Source organism: Macaca mulatta, chromosome 2 (genome assembly GCF_049350105.2).
Source record: "Macaca mulatta isolate MMU2019108-1 chromosome 2, T2T-MMU8v2.0, whole genome shotgun sequence".
Taxonomy (NCBI): Eukaryota; Metazoa; Chordata; class Mammalia; order Primates; family Cercopithecidae; genus Macaca; species Macaca mulatta.
This window is the reverse complement of record NC_133407.1, coordinates 111004964-111019493: the sequence shown is the minus strand read 5'-3', so window position 1 is coordinate 111019493 and position 14530 is coordinate 111004964. Positions and strand designations below refer to the sequence as shown.

The following is a 14530-nucleotide window of genomic DNA, read 5'->3' as shown; positions in this document are numbered from 1 at the left end:
GGGAGAATCATTTGGGCTAAGGAGTTTGAGACTAGTCTGGGCAACATAATATAGTGAGACCTCGTCTCTACAAAAAAGAAAAAAACCTAGCCAGATATGGTGATGCACACTTGTTGTCCCAGCTACTTGGGAGGCAGAGATGGAAGGATTGCTTAAGCCCAGAAGTTTGAGGTTGCAGTGAGGTCTGCTTCTGCCACCGTACTCCAGCCTGGGTGACCAAACAAGACTCTATCTCTTAAAAAATAAAAAAAGAATTCTTAAAAGGCATCGTGTAATTTTTGATGGAGGAATGCTTCACAAAGAAAGTAGTATTTGAGCTGAACGTAGAAAAAGAGGTTTAGAAGGCTGGGCGCGGTGGCTCATGACTGTAATCCCAGCACTTTGGGAGGCTGAGTTACACAGATCACCTCAGGTCAGGGGTTGGAGACCAGCCTGCGCAACACGGTGAAACTCCATCTCGACTAAAAATACAAAAGTTAGCCGGGTGTGGTGGCGCATCGTTATAATCTCAGCAGCCTGGGAGGCTGAGGCATAAGAATCACTTGAACCCAGGAGGCAAAGGCTGCAGTGAGCTAAGGTCGTGCCACTGCACTCCAGCCTGGGCAAACAGAGTGAGACTCTGTCTCAAAAAAAAGTAAAAGAGGTTTAGAATGTCACTGAGCAGATTCGAGAAAGTATTTGATTCTGTAAAACAATGTGATTGAAGTCACAGAAACAGAAATGAGAAGTTATTTAGAGAATGGGAAATAAACTAGATTGGCCACAATACAAAGTTCAAATAAGAACGTAGAAAGAATAGGCTACAAAGGTAGGTTGTAGCTAGGTTATAGAGATTTGTGATGCCAAAGGTTGTGAGCTTGGGCTGTGTATTGCTGGCTTTATGAAATCCTTGCAGTTAAATATAGGGAGTGACGTGATCAGTCTCACAGAAGTATTGACTGGGTTCCTGCCATGTGCTTCATTCTGCTTTTGACAAGACAGAAATCTATGAGACTGTAAGTTCTCCAAGTTTTTGGTCTCAGGACTCCTTTATACTCTTAAAAAATATCTAGGAGAACCCCAGATGCTTCAGTTTATATGGATTATGTTTGTTGATGTTTGCTATACAGATGGTTCTTGGCTTTCAATGGGATTATGTTCTGATAAACCCATTATAAGTTGAAAATATGTCAAAAATACATTTAATACACCTAACCTACCAAACGTAACTTAGCCTAGCCTACCTTCAGCATGCTCAGAACATCTACATTAGCCTACAGTTGGTCAAAATCATGTAACACAAAGCCTACTAACATATTGAATGTCTCGTGTAATTTACTGAGTATTACATCAAAAATGAAAAGCAGAATGATCATATGGGTATTCAGATTATGGTTTCAACCGAATGCATATCGCTTTTGCACCATTGTAAAGTTGAAATGCCACAAGTCAAACCATTATAAGTCAGGTACCATCTGTAATATAAATCAAGACTGAGGAACTTTTGAAAGAATTCACGAGTGCATTGTTTTCGCTATCTGACTGATCATTTCATTGTGCATCATGCAGCCTCTAAAGTGTCAGACTCTAAATCTGTGTGAGAATGAGAATGCAAAGGCAAATAACATCTTAATGTTACTATGAAAATAGTTTTGACTTTAAGTAGAGGCTCATGCAGAAGAAACACTGTTAGTTTTGCTTGGGTCCTTTAGGGAAGTCTTCACAAAGGATGTGACCTTTTTTTTTTTTTTTTTTTTTTTTTTTTTTGAGACGGAGTCTGGCTCTGTCGCCCAGGCTGGAGTGCAGTGGCCGGATCTCAGCTCACCGCAAGCCCCGCCTCCCGGGTTCACGCCATTCTCCTGCCTCAGCCTCCCGAGTGGCTGGGAGTACAGGCGCCCGCCACCTCGCCCGGCTAATTTTTTTTGTATTTTTAGTAGAGACGGGGTTTCACTGTGTTAGCCAGGATGGTCTCGATCTCCTGACCTTGTGATCCGCCCGTCTCGGCCTCCCAAAGTGCTGGGATTACAGGCTTGAGCCACCGCGCCCGGCCGGATGTGACCTTTTATACAGGAACAAGTAAGGGGAAAAAAAATGAATGTAGGTGGCATATTCTGGAATGATTGCCAAGAGGTCTGTGGGGAGCAGGTACTCTGGTCAAGTGCATGCAGCTCTGGAGATGGCTGTGGGATTGATTTTGAAGGGTTCTTACCTTGCAGATATTAGGAAGTCATCAGAAAATAGAAGTAGCATGATTCAGTCTGTTTTTGAAAATAACTGCTGGCAGTTTACAAATGAAGTGCAGAAAATGGAGGGTGGTTCCTGCCAAATAGTCATAGTGCCTGATTATTACATGCTTACATTAAAGGCAGCTATGTGGCAAACATTTAAATCTCTTCTCCAGTATGCCTCTCCCAGTTCTTTCAACCTGTTAGGAAATAGTTATTAGACCTTTTTTCATACTGTTTTTCCTAGCCATGTTATTACTAGAATGTCTTTGGCACATGACCCACTAGTTTAAGTTATATGCCTTCTTGTTTAAGTCGTTTAATCCTCTTTAACGCTGCAGATATGGGTCAGGTTACATGTTTTTGGGGAAGGATTTTTAACCTGTTGGTTTATCAACCACAACAAAATGACATGAGATTCATGGAGAGGCTGCAGCCTCCTAAGGGTTTATGATTCAGACCAGAATTTAGACCAAAGAGAGACTTTTTCTTTTTTCAAGAAGACATAGCAGATTTAAACAAATATTTTGTGGAATAGAAATTGCTTTACATACTGTTCCACATAGCATCTTGAGAGATGGACAACACACCATTAAATTCTTTATTTTATTTTTTTAGAGACAGGGTCTTGCTCTGTTGCCCAGGCTATTCCTGACCTCCTCAAGAATCCCCACACCTCGGCCTCCCAAAGTGCTGGGGTTACAGGTGTGAGCCACCACACCTGGCCCTACCAATAAATGCTTAACAGACATCACCTTAAAAGTCCGAGTCAGGTGGACCTGAGCAACACAGCGAGACCCCATCTTAAAAACCAAAACAAAGACCTGAGCATTGTCTCTGGATTTTTTCACTTATAGAGAGTCTGTCTCTAACTGTGCTATTACCATGTAAATAGCTATTAATATTATGTAACTTTATCTTGGAATCATAGCTAATTAAAGAATTGATTTCAAATCTGGCTTGCCTTACCAATACAGAAAGTGGGTGTGTCATCCTTTTGGAATGTGGACCTACAGATGGTGGGTAGTCATTTCAAAAGCAGATATCTTTGTGAGAAAAAAATCATATTGCATTTCTCCCACATTATACTTATTCAGTCTCTAAGCTAACTCAGTCAAGGTGACCTAATGCGTATTTATTTACAAGTAATTTGTACTTAATCTGTCACGGGATTAGAAAGAAATTTTAAAAGTAACGTGAAGTTTGGGGGTTTTGTTTGTTTTTAATAAACAAGTTCTTACTCTGTCACCCGGTGTGGAGGGCAGTGGCACAATGATACCCTGCTGTACCCTCAAACTCTTAGGCCCAAGCCATCCTCCTGCCTTCTCAGCCTCCCAGGTAGCCTAAGGCTACTGTCATTTTTATTTCAGTTTTATTTAACTTCAGTTTTACTCATTTTAAGAAGGTTGAACCTTTATCTTCATCTAATGTCTGCTCATATTCACTGTATGGCTGCATATTTGAGGGTTGTTTTTTGTCTTGTTTTGTTTTGTTTTGGAGACAGGGTCTCACTCTGTCACCCAGGCTAAAGTGCAGGGGCTTGAACACAGCTCAGTGCAGGCTTGACCTAGGATCAAGAGACCTTCTGGGTTCAAGCAACCTTCTTTCACAGCCTCCTTTGTAGATGGGACCCTAGGCATGCAGCACTACGTCTAGCTAATTTTTTGTAGAGACAGGGTCTCACTTTGTTACACAGACTGTTCTCAAATTCCTAGTGAACCACCACGCCCAGCCTGAGATATTTTCACTGATAGAGTTGATAGAAATTATTGACTAATTGCTACTGGAAGGTGAGAGAGCGAAGAAAGTCAAGATTGGGTTGACTCCCCTACCTTGCCATTTCATGGAATACCAAGAGGATGATACAGTTAATAAAGATACTGAGAAATACAGATATTAATCTCATCCTTGTTTCCTATTTGTATAAAACCAGCCTTTTAAAATTTTTAGTTTTTAAAAAAGTTATTATTGGCCGGGCACCGTGGCCTCTTGCCAATAATCCCAGCACTTTTGGAGGCTGAGGCGGGTGGATCACTTGAGGTCAGGAGTTCGAGACCAGCCTGGCCAACATGGTGAAACTCTGTCTCTACTAAAAGTACAAAAATTAACCAGGCCTGGTGACTGACACCTGTAATCCCAGCTAGTCAGGAGGCTGAGGCATGAGAATTGCTTGAACCTGGAAGACAGAGGTTTCAGTAAGCTGAGAGCATGTTACTGCACTCCCACCTGGGTGATAGAGCGAGACTCCATTTCAAAAAAAAATTTTTCTTTTGAGACAGTGTCTTGTTCTGTCACCTAGGCGGAAGTACACAGAGGTATAGTCATAGCTTATTGCAGCCTCAAACACCTAGGCCCAAGTGATCCTCCTGCTTCAGCCTCCCAGGTACCTGGGACTACAGGTATATGCTGCTGTGCTCAGCTAATTTTTTTTTTTTTTCTTTTTTTTTTTCTGTGTGGAGATGGGCTTTTACTATATTGACCAGGCTGGTCTCAAACTCTTGACCTCAAGCTGTCCTACCCCTGCCTCTGAAAGTACTGGGCTTTACAGGCATGAGCCACTGCGCCCAGCCTTTTTTTTTTTTTTTTTTGAGACGGAGTCTCACTCTGTCGCCCAGGCTGGAGTGCAGTGGCCAGATCTCAGCTCACTGCAAGCTCCGCCTCCCAGGTTTACACCATTCTCCTGCCTCAGCCTCCCAAGTAGCTGGGACTACAGGCATCTGCCACCTCGCCTGGCTCGTTTTTTTTTTTTTTTTTTTTTTTTTTGTATTTTTTAGTAGAGACGGGGTTTCACTGTGTTAGCCAGGATGGTCTCGATTTCCTGACCTCGTGATCCGCCCGTCTCGACCTCCCAAAGTGCTGGGATTACAGGCTTGAGCCACCGTGCCCGGCCCTTAATTTTTATTTGTTTAGAGACAAGGTCTCCCTGTGTCACCCAGGCTGGAGTGCAGTGGCAATCATTGCTCACTGTAGCCTTGCACTTCTGGGCTCAAGCAGTCCTTTCTCCTCGGCCTCCCAAGTAACCAGGACCACAGGTATGTATCACGATGCCCAGCTAATTTTTAATTTTTTTGTAGAGATGGAGTCTCGCTTTGTTGCTTAGGCTGGTCTTGAATTGCTGGCTGCAGTCCTCCCACATCAGCCTTCCAAAGTGCTGGGATTATAGGCATGAGCCACCCATGCCTTGCATTTTGTGGTTTTTTATAATCACATCTGCATTTAGTTGTTTAGTTTTTTGTTCATCTCTCTTCATTATTATATTACAATGTGTCTTAATGCAGGTTATATATTTCATTTGAACTAAGTATTAGAACATTACCAGTAATTTGAATCAGTCTGTTCCTCCCATATCTTCTCTCACTTTCCCTTTCCCAGCACTAAGCATCTTGAATTTTGAGTTAGAATTAAGTACTGTGAAAATAACTTTTATCACAAACATAAATGTACTTAAGCACTATGTGACATGTAATTTTTTTTTAAAGTTTATAAAACATGGTATATTCAGACTTTATTTTTTTCTTGGACCTCTAAGTGACCGTGTCAGACTTCTGAAACTTGATTTTTTGTTGTTGTTCACTCCATATTATGTTTTTAAGATTTATTCATGTGGTTACATTATGCATGTAGCTGTTTGTTTTCACTGCTGTAAAATCCTCTTGTGTGATTCTAATCCAGTTTAATTATCCATTCTGTTATTGAATGAGCAGTTTGGGTTGTATCCAGTGGTTTCTATGTTACACATGCATGTACTGTCTTGTATATGCCTCACAGTGCACATGCACAGGATGTCTCTTAGATGCGGTGCTACTCAAAGTGTGGTTGATCGACCAGCCGACACGCCAAGATAAGGAGCTTGCATCACTAAGCTTGCTGTCTATGTCATTTGTCACTTTTTCATCAGATGAATTTGTCAGTGAAGGAAGAGTAGTGAACGTTCTTGAATATTGAACTTTGAACACGTCTTGCTCAAATCGTTATTTTGTTGTGGACTGGTTCTATGAGTAACAACATTTTAGGAAATTCCAATTTTTTTGTTTGTTTGCTTACTTTCAGACAGGGTCTCGCTCTGCCACCCAAACTGAAGTACAGTGGGGTGATCATAGCTCTTTGCAGCCTCAACTTCCCAGGCTCAGCAGTCCTCCTGAGTAGCTGGGACTACAGGCATGTACCATCATGCGTGGCTAATTGCTTTTTGTCTGTTTGTTTGCTTTTTTGATAGAGACAGAGTCTGACTACATTGCCTAGAGTGGTCTCAAACTCCTGGACTCAGGTGATCCTCCTGCCTCTGCCTCCCAAATTGCTGGGATTATAGGCATGAGCCACCATACGTGGGCTGGAAATTTCAGTTTTTTTTTCCAAAGTGTATGTGCTGTTTTATATTTCAGGCAGCAACACTTGATCCAGTCCTTTCTGGTGTTAGACTCTGCTGATCTAGCAGGTGTAAAATGACATTTCATCGTGGTCTTATATTAGGTATCTCTCTTTTTTTTGAGACAAAGTCTCGCCCTGTTGCCCAGGCTGGAGTGCAGAGGCGCGATGTTGGTTCGCTGCAGCCTCTACCTCCTGGGTTCAAGCCATTCTCCTGCCTCAGCCTCCTGAGTAGCTGGTATTACCAGCATGCGCTACCACACCCAGTAATTTTTGTACTTTTAGTAGAGACGGGGTTTCACCATGTTGGCCAGGCTGGTCTCGAACTCCTGACCTCAAGTGATCCACCTGCCTTGGCCTCCCAAAGTGTTGGGATTACAGGTCTGAGCCACTGCACTGGGCAAAACCTAATATCTTTTCTTATATTTATTGGTCATATGTACTCCTGTAAAGCAACTCTTCCTGACTTCCTTACTTTTGTAGAGTATTTGTCTTTTTCTGTATAGATCTTATGTACTAATCTTTTTTTTTTTTTTTTGAGACGGAGTCTCGCTCTGTCGCCCGGGCTGGAGTGCAGTGGCTGGATCTCAGCTCACTGCAAGCTCCACCTCCGGGGTTTTACACCATTCTCCTGCCTCAGCCTCCCAAGTAACTGGGATTACAGGCGCCCACCATCTCGCCCGGCTAGTTTTTTGTATTTTTTAGTAGAGACGGGGTTTCACCGTGTTCACCAGGATGGTCTCGATCTCCTGACCTCTGATCCGCCCGTCTCGGCCTCCCAAAGTGCTGGGATTACAGGCTTAAGCCACCGCGCCCAGCCTTATGTACTAATCTTTTGCAAGTTACTACACTACATGCTACTTCTTTCTTCTTTCTTTTGGAGTCTTTTAATGAAGAGAAGTCGTTGATTTTAATAGTTCTATGTTTCAGGGATGGATGCGATAGCTCACATCTGTAATCCCAGCACTCTGAGAGGCAGAAGTGGTTGGATTGCTTAGGGCTATGAGTTAAGACTAGCCTGTGCATTATAGTGAAACCACCATCTCTATCAAAAAATAAACAAAATTAGCCAGACACAGTGGTGCACGCCTGTAATCCCAGCTACTGAAGAGGCTGAGGTGGGTGGATCAGTTGAGCCCAGGAGTTTGAGGCTGCAGTGAGCTGTGATCTCACCACTGCACTTCAACCTGCATTACAGAGGGAGACCGTTTCTCTTAAAAATATACATAAGAGTAATTTTTTAAAAGTGTTGTTTGTCATTTTTATCCTAAGTGCTTTTTGTGTCTTGTTTAAGATAACATTCAAGTTTTATTTTTTCATGTGTCTTTATCTAGATTTTTTTTTGTTAACATATCAAAATGTAGCAGTTGGTTTTATATGGTAATTTTATAACTCACTCCCTTCCAAAACCCTATCATTATTTCTAATAAGTTTTCTGCAGATTTTTGTATGTAGACAGTTTTACTCTCTGCATATCTTTTCAGCTTTCCTTTTTTCTTTCTTTTTTCCTTTGAAACAGGGTATTACTCTGTCGTCCAGGCTGGAGTGCAGTGGCAAGGTCTCAGCTCACTTCAGTCTTGACCTCCTAGGCTCAGGCGATCCTCCTCCCTCAACTTCCTGAGTAGTTGAGATCAGGTGCTCATCACCATGCCTGGCTAGTTTTTGTATATTTTGTAGACACGGGGTTTCACAGTGTTGCCCAGGCTGGTCTCAAACTCCTTGACTCAAGTGATTCACCCACCTTGGCCTCCCAAAGTGCTGGGATTAGAGGCATGAGCCACTATGGCCAGCCTAAGATTTTTTTCTTAATTAACTGTGTTGGCTTTGGCCTGTATGACAATATTGAAGGGAAATAATAATATTTGTATTCTTATCTTGCTCTTAATTTTATATAGAGAATACTGTTGGCATCTTTCAGTGAATAATGTTATTTGTTGTAGGATTTTTGAGAACAGCCTTTTGGAGATCAGGAACCTTCTTTGTAGCCTTAATTTTCCAGGAGCTTATAATGGACAATACTGAGTTTTGTCAGATACTTTACATGCATTTAATTAAATAGGTTTGTAGAGTACTAATATTAAGTCATCCTTCATATTACTCTGTCTAGTATAGGTTTTCTTTTTTAACACATTGCTCTATTCTGTTTTCATATAATTTGCTTAGTTTTTCATTTGTGATTACAAATGAGATTTAGCCTAGCCTCTAATATTTCTTACCCATTATCCCTATTTGATTTGTGAATCAAAGTTATACTGGTATCATAGACTGAGGTAGGGGAATTCCTTCTTTTTCTATACTCTAGGAAAGATTATGTAAGATTGTAATCATCTTTTCCCTAAGAGTTTGGTAGAATTTCCCAGTATAAAACATCTGGACTAGTGTATTTTTAAGTTTTATAGTTATTTCAGTTTTTCTAACTAATATAAAGACAATTCAGGACTTCTTTGTCTTCTGGAATCAGTTTGATAAAAATAAATTTTTAGTAATTTTCCCATTTGATCTAAGTTTTAAATTTTAGTTGGAATAAAGTTATTCAGAATATATTATCACTTCCTTTTTGACCTTGTTCTGTCATGATCTTTCTTCCATTCCTCATATAGTTTGTTTATGCCATCTCTCTCTTTTCTTGATCAGTTACATTTATCATTTTTATTAATCATTTCAAAGAACCAACATTTGGGAATATTAATTCTCGTATATTTTTCTAAATCTATAGTGTATTTTTTTTCTGTTTTTTTTTTCCTCCCTATCTTCTATATTGTTTTCTTTTTCTGCTATATCATAAAGGACATAGAGCTCATATACTTTGAGCCTTTATTTCTTTTCTGATTTAAACCTAAGACTTTACATTCTCTGTAATAACTACTTTTACTTCCCACAATTGAGTTTCCATGCATAGAGAAGTTTATTTTTATATTTTAAGTATCTGATTTCTTTGCATTGTGGTTGGATAAATTGATCTGTATGATAGTGGTTATTTGAAATTTGTGAGGACTCAAAACTTTGTGACCTAATTGGTAATCACTATGTTTAAAATGTTGTGTGAGCTTGAAATTAATGTGTATTATTGCCTAATTGGTGGATGTAGAATTCAGCATATGTACATTTGTACCGTTTTTCTGTGTTCATATCTGCTCTATATCTTATTGAGAGGTGTGTTCAAATCCTTTATGATGATGTTTGTCTTTGTTTCTTCCCTGCCATTCTCAGTTTTTGCTTATACGGTTGGTTGGTCTGGTTTTTTTTTTGTTTTTTTTTTTGTTTTTTTTTTTTGAGACGGAGTCTCGCTCTGCCGCCCAGGCTGGAGTGCAGTGGCCGGATCTCGGCTCACTGCAAGCTCCGCCTCCCGGGTTCACGCCATTCTCCTGCCTCAGCCTCCCGAGTAGCTGGGACTACAGGCGCCCACCACCGTGCCCGGCTAGTTTTTTGTATTTTTTAGTAGAGACGGGGTTTCACCGTGTTAGCCAGGATGGTCTCGATCTCCTGACCTCGTGATCCGCCCGTCTCGGCCTCCCAAAGTGCTGGGATTACAGGCTGGAGCCACCGCGCCTGGCCGGTTGGTCTGTTTTTTTGTTTGTTAGTCTCGCTCTGTCTCCTAGGCTGGAGCGCAGTGTTGTAATCTCGGCTCACTGCAACCTCCGCCTCCTTGGTTCAAACAATTCTCCTGCCTCAGACTCCGAGTAGCTAGGGCTATAGGTGCATACCACCGCACCTGGCTAATTTTTTTGTATTTTTAGTAGAGACAGGGTTTCATCAAGTTGGCCAGGCTGGTCTCGAACTCCTGACCTCGTGATCCAGTCGCCTTAGCCTCCCAAAGTGCTGGGATTACAGGCATGAGCAACCATGCCTGGCTGCTTATATAGTTTGACATTAGTTTATTAGGTTCCTAAAATTATAGAAAATTAATAATTTTCTCATATGTGAAATAATTTTCTCTTGTAATTTGTTGATACGTGCCTCTGTTATACTGTGCTGGACTTGTTGGTTTGTGTCCTGTTTAGCCAAAATGTTATCCTCTTGAGATTTCAGTGAATATCTGGGTCAGCAGTGTTTCCCCCAGTACCTGAGTCAAAATATATACTTGTCAAGCATCTGTTAAATAATAATGAATTATTTTTATTTTGCCTTTATATTTTAATACATACAGAAAATCGAAAATCATAAGCAGACAGCCTAGTTCATTTCTACAAATTCCAGACCTAGAAACAGAGAAGTACCAGCACCCTAGGACCTCCCATTTCCCCACTGAACCTGCTTTCTGTATAACTCACCTCTTCCCCCTGTTAGCCACTGTTCTGAGTTCTGACACCATAGATTACTTTTTACGTGTTTTTGAACTTTATCATATAGTGTGTTTTGTGCCTGACTGTATGGCTATATTCGTATGTATTACTGTGTATATTTGTATTTCAGACATGCTTACAGTTGTATAATAGTTTTACCTTTTTCCACATTGGAGCACTTGTTTTTATTCTTTTACTTGTAGAAGGAGCTGAAGAGGAAAAAATGGAAGCCGACCCTGATGGTCAGCAGCCTGAAAAGGTAAAGTCTCACAGCAGTAAAACCACAGATAGCATGCCTTTTGGAGCATAATGGTTTGTTTTTTTGGTGTTTTTGAGTCCCTCTTAGGGAACTGTAAGTAATTCTATCTGCTACTTGGACTTCGCTGGTTTAAGATATAGTTCTCACAAGATATAATATGGGACATTTTTCATTTATTCACTGGGGAGAAGGTATATTCACTCCCTATCCTCTTCTTTTATATTTTAAACATCTAATTTCATTGTATTAGAAGAAGAAGGAATACAAATTTCCCACAAAAGAAGAGGGAATATGAATACACAAGTTGGGAATATGAATACAAAAGTTGTTCTTGGCCAGGCTCAGTGGCTCACGCCTGTAATCCCAGCACTTTGGGAGGCTGAGGTGGGCGGATCACAAGGCCAAGAGTTCGAGACCATCCTGGCTAACATGGTGAGACCCCATCTCTACTAAAAATACAAAAAAATTAGCCAGGTGTGGTGGTAGGCGCCTGTAGTCCCAGCTACTCAGGAGGCTGAGGCAGGAGAATGGTGTGAACCCGGGAGGTGGAGCTTGCAGTGAGCCGAGATCGTGCCACTGCACTCCAGCCCGGGCAACAGAGTGAGACTCCGTCTCAGCAACAACAGAAAAAAAGTTGTGGTTCTTGTGAATATCGAATTGTAAGGTTTGAGTCCTATACTTGTGCCAGAAGAGAATGACAGAATAATAAGTGATTTCCTATGAGGGCTAACTGCCTGCTGAAGAATCTTTAGAAAATAATTAATGAGAAGATGACATTTGAGGTAGGTTTTAAAGAGTAGGTAGAAATATAAAGATTGAAATAGAGGTTAGAAAATCAAAGATTCACACTGGTTGGGGAGGAGAGACACTAAAGCCAGTGTGTTAGTGGCTCAATCTCTCTTCTGTAGGAGACTGTAAATGCATCATGGGTGTGGCAGAACAGGAGGTTACAAAAGTCAGGATGTAGGCCTTTGTATTCCTTTTTTTTTTTTTTGGAGACAGAGTCTCACTCTGTCACCGAGGCTGGAATGCCATGGCGCAACCTTGGCTCACTGCAACCTCCGTTTTCTGAGTTCAAGTGATTCTCCTGCCTCAGCCTCCCAAGTAGCTAGAATTACAGCCACGCACCACCACATCCAGCTAATTTTTGTATTTTTAGTAGAGACGTGGTTTCACTACGTTGGCCAGGCTGGTCTCAAACTCCTGACCTCAGGTGATCCACCTCCTTGGCTACCCAAAGTGTTGGGATTATAGGTATGAGCCACCACGCCCAGCCTCTGGGCCTTTGTATTCCTAATGCTTTTACTGCACGTAGTGAGCAGTCAGTCACTATTTGAGTGAATATATATAAGCCAGGATTGAAGGTCTTGATTACATGTGGTATTCTAAAATTGTATATAGTCAAGGGGAGGGTGAGGGTAATAATGAAATTGATTATAGTTCCTGCAGCATTCTAAAGATGATATTTGTACTTCACATTGTTTATTTCATTTAATTCCTATAATAATCTCAGCTGGGTGTGGTGGCTCATACTTGTAGTCCCAGCTACTTGGAAGGTTAGAGGATCACTTGACACTAGGACTTTGAAACCACCCTAGGCACTGTATGGGGACCCTACCTCTAAGCAAACAATATAGCCTCATGAAGTCAGTGATAGTCAGTTGCAGTTTTTTCAGTTTCTAAAGCATGATCACTGATGTTCTCTCATGGTTCTTCCTGAAACTGTTAGCAGATGGCTGTATTAAAAGACTTTGTCAACTTTTCCAGCAGTATTTCAACTTCTTTGTTGATGGTGTGAAATTTAAAAGCTCTTAATTCTTTAAATCAGTAATTATTAAGTACACGCACACACACACACACGTGTATGTGGTGGTGGTGGGGTTTTTTTTCTTTTTCTTTTTCCTTTTTTTTCTTTTTGAAATGGAGTCTTGCTCAGTCCCTCAGGCTGGAGTGCGGTGGTGTGATCTCAGCTCACTGCAAGCTCCCCCTCCCGGGTTCACACCATTCTCCTGCCTCAGCCTCCCAAGTAGCTGGGACTACAGGCGCCCACCACTACGCCCGGCTAATTTTTTTGTTTTTTTAATACAACGAGGTTTCACCGTGTTAGCCAGGATGGTTTCGATTTCCTGACCTCGTGATCTGCCCGTCTCAGCCTCCCAAAGTACTGGGATTACAGGCGTGAGCCACCGCGCCCGGCTGGTGGTGGTTGTTTTTGAGATGGAGTCTCACTCTTGCTGCCTAGGCTGGAGTGCAATGGCGTGATCTTGGGTCACTGCAACCTCTGCCTCCTGGGCATTCAAGGGATTCTCCTGCCTCAGTCTCCCGAGTACCTGGGATGACAGGTTCCCATCACCATGCTCGGCTAATTTCTTTTTTGTATTTTTAGTAGAGACAGGGTTTCACCATGTTGGCCAGCTGATCTCAAACTACTGACCTCAGGTGGATCCGCCCGCCTCAGCCTCCCAAAGTGCTGGAATTATAGGTGTGAGCCACTGCACCCGGCCTGGCCTGTTTTTAGTCAACAAATAATATCAGTTCATTCCCTTCACTTTCCTTTGGGCATTGTAAACCTTGCTTTACAGCAGAGTATGCAGAGAGGGCAGTGACTCTGTGCTTCGGAGGAATATCTTGTGAGCACTCAAGTGTTGAAGTGGTAGAAAGTATTGCTCAGAATTTATTAGTTTTTTTCCAGCTGTTCTCTACAAGTCACTTTTGAATCTAGTCTACTTCTTGCCAAAAATATTGGAACCTTTTGCTAGTCTAAGATAATTACTCGTAAAAAGGTCTGGGGTTTTTTTGCTCACTGCCTGTCCTCTTGCTTTGTATCCCTTTCAGGAAGAAAACAAAGTGGAAAATGAAACAGATGAAGGTGATAAAGCACAAGATGGAGAAAATGAAAAAAATAGTGAAAAGGAACAGGATAGTGAAGTGAGTGAGGATACCAAATCAGGTAATTTGAGGAAACTCCTTATATATTCTTATGTGAAACTGTAAAAGGCACTGGAGAAATGAAGGTGGTTTATATAGAAATATTTCCCCTTTATTTTGGGTTTGTTTCTTAATGTAACAGTAAGTATGTAATTGAGTTTCATTTATCACATAGGTACTAATACTAATGCTGGTGGCTACACTTTTTCTCTGTGCTTTTAATATGTAGAACAACAAGTTATTCAGCAGTATTGAAGTCACCTCACAGACTTGCCATTTTATTTTCTGTGTCAGTTGCTGATACACCCCATCATGCCTGTCAGGCTTACAGAAGTAGTCTGTTGTCAGCTTCTGATTTCCTACAGACCCTAGAGTTCCTAGGGCATTTCATTGACTGATAGGCAAGTATGTTGGTTTTAGACTTAGTTCCCCTGAATTTTCCTTTATATATATATCCAAGGGACCTCCACATAGAACTTAGCAAAATGATA

The 14530-nt window shown here is 41.3% G+C and overlaps 1 protein-coding gene and 1 long non-coding RNA gene across 4 annotated transcripts in view; both read left to right on the top strand.

Moving 5' to 3' along the window:
- The window catches only part of SMARCC1 (SWI/SNF related, matrix associated, actin dependent regulator of chromatin subfamily c member 1), a 197754-nt gene that overhangs the window by 130126 nt on the left and 53098 nt on the right, over nucleotides 1-14530 (top strand). For all 3 annotated transcript variants that reach the window (XM_028844071.2, XM_015131071.3, XM_077992467.1), the window contains 2 exons: nucleotides 11056-11111; nucleotides 13947-14061. In XM_028844071.2, the coding sequence (XP_028699904.2) occupies nucleotides 11056-11111; nucleotides 13947-14061 (171 nt within the window). The remainder of the gene's footprint in view (nucleotides 1-11055; nucleotides 11112-13946; nucleotides 14062-14530) is intronic.
- LOC144339163 (uncharacterized) lies at nucleotides 4774-6503 on the top strand. Its single transcript, XR_013413886.1, has 2 exons — nucleotides 4774-5057; nucleotides 5222-6503. It is a non-coding gene; the product is annotated as an uncharacterized LOC144339163 (long non-coding RNA).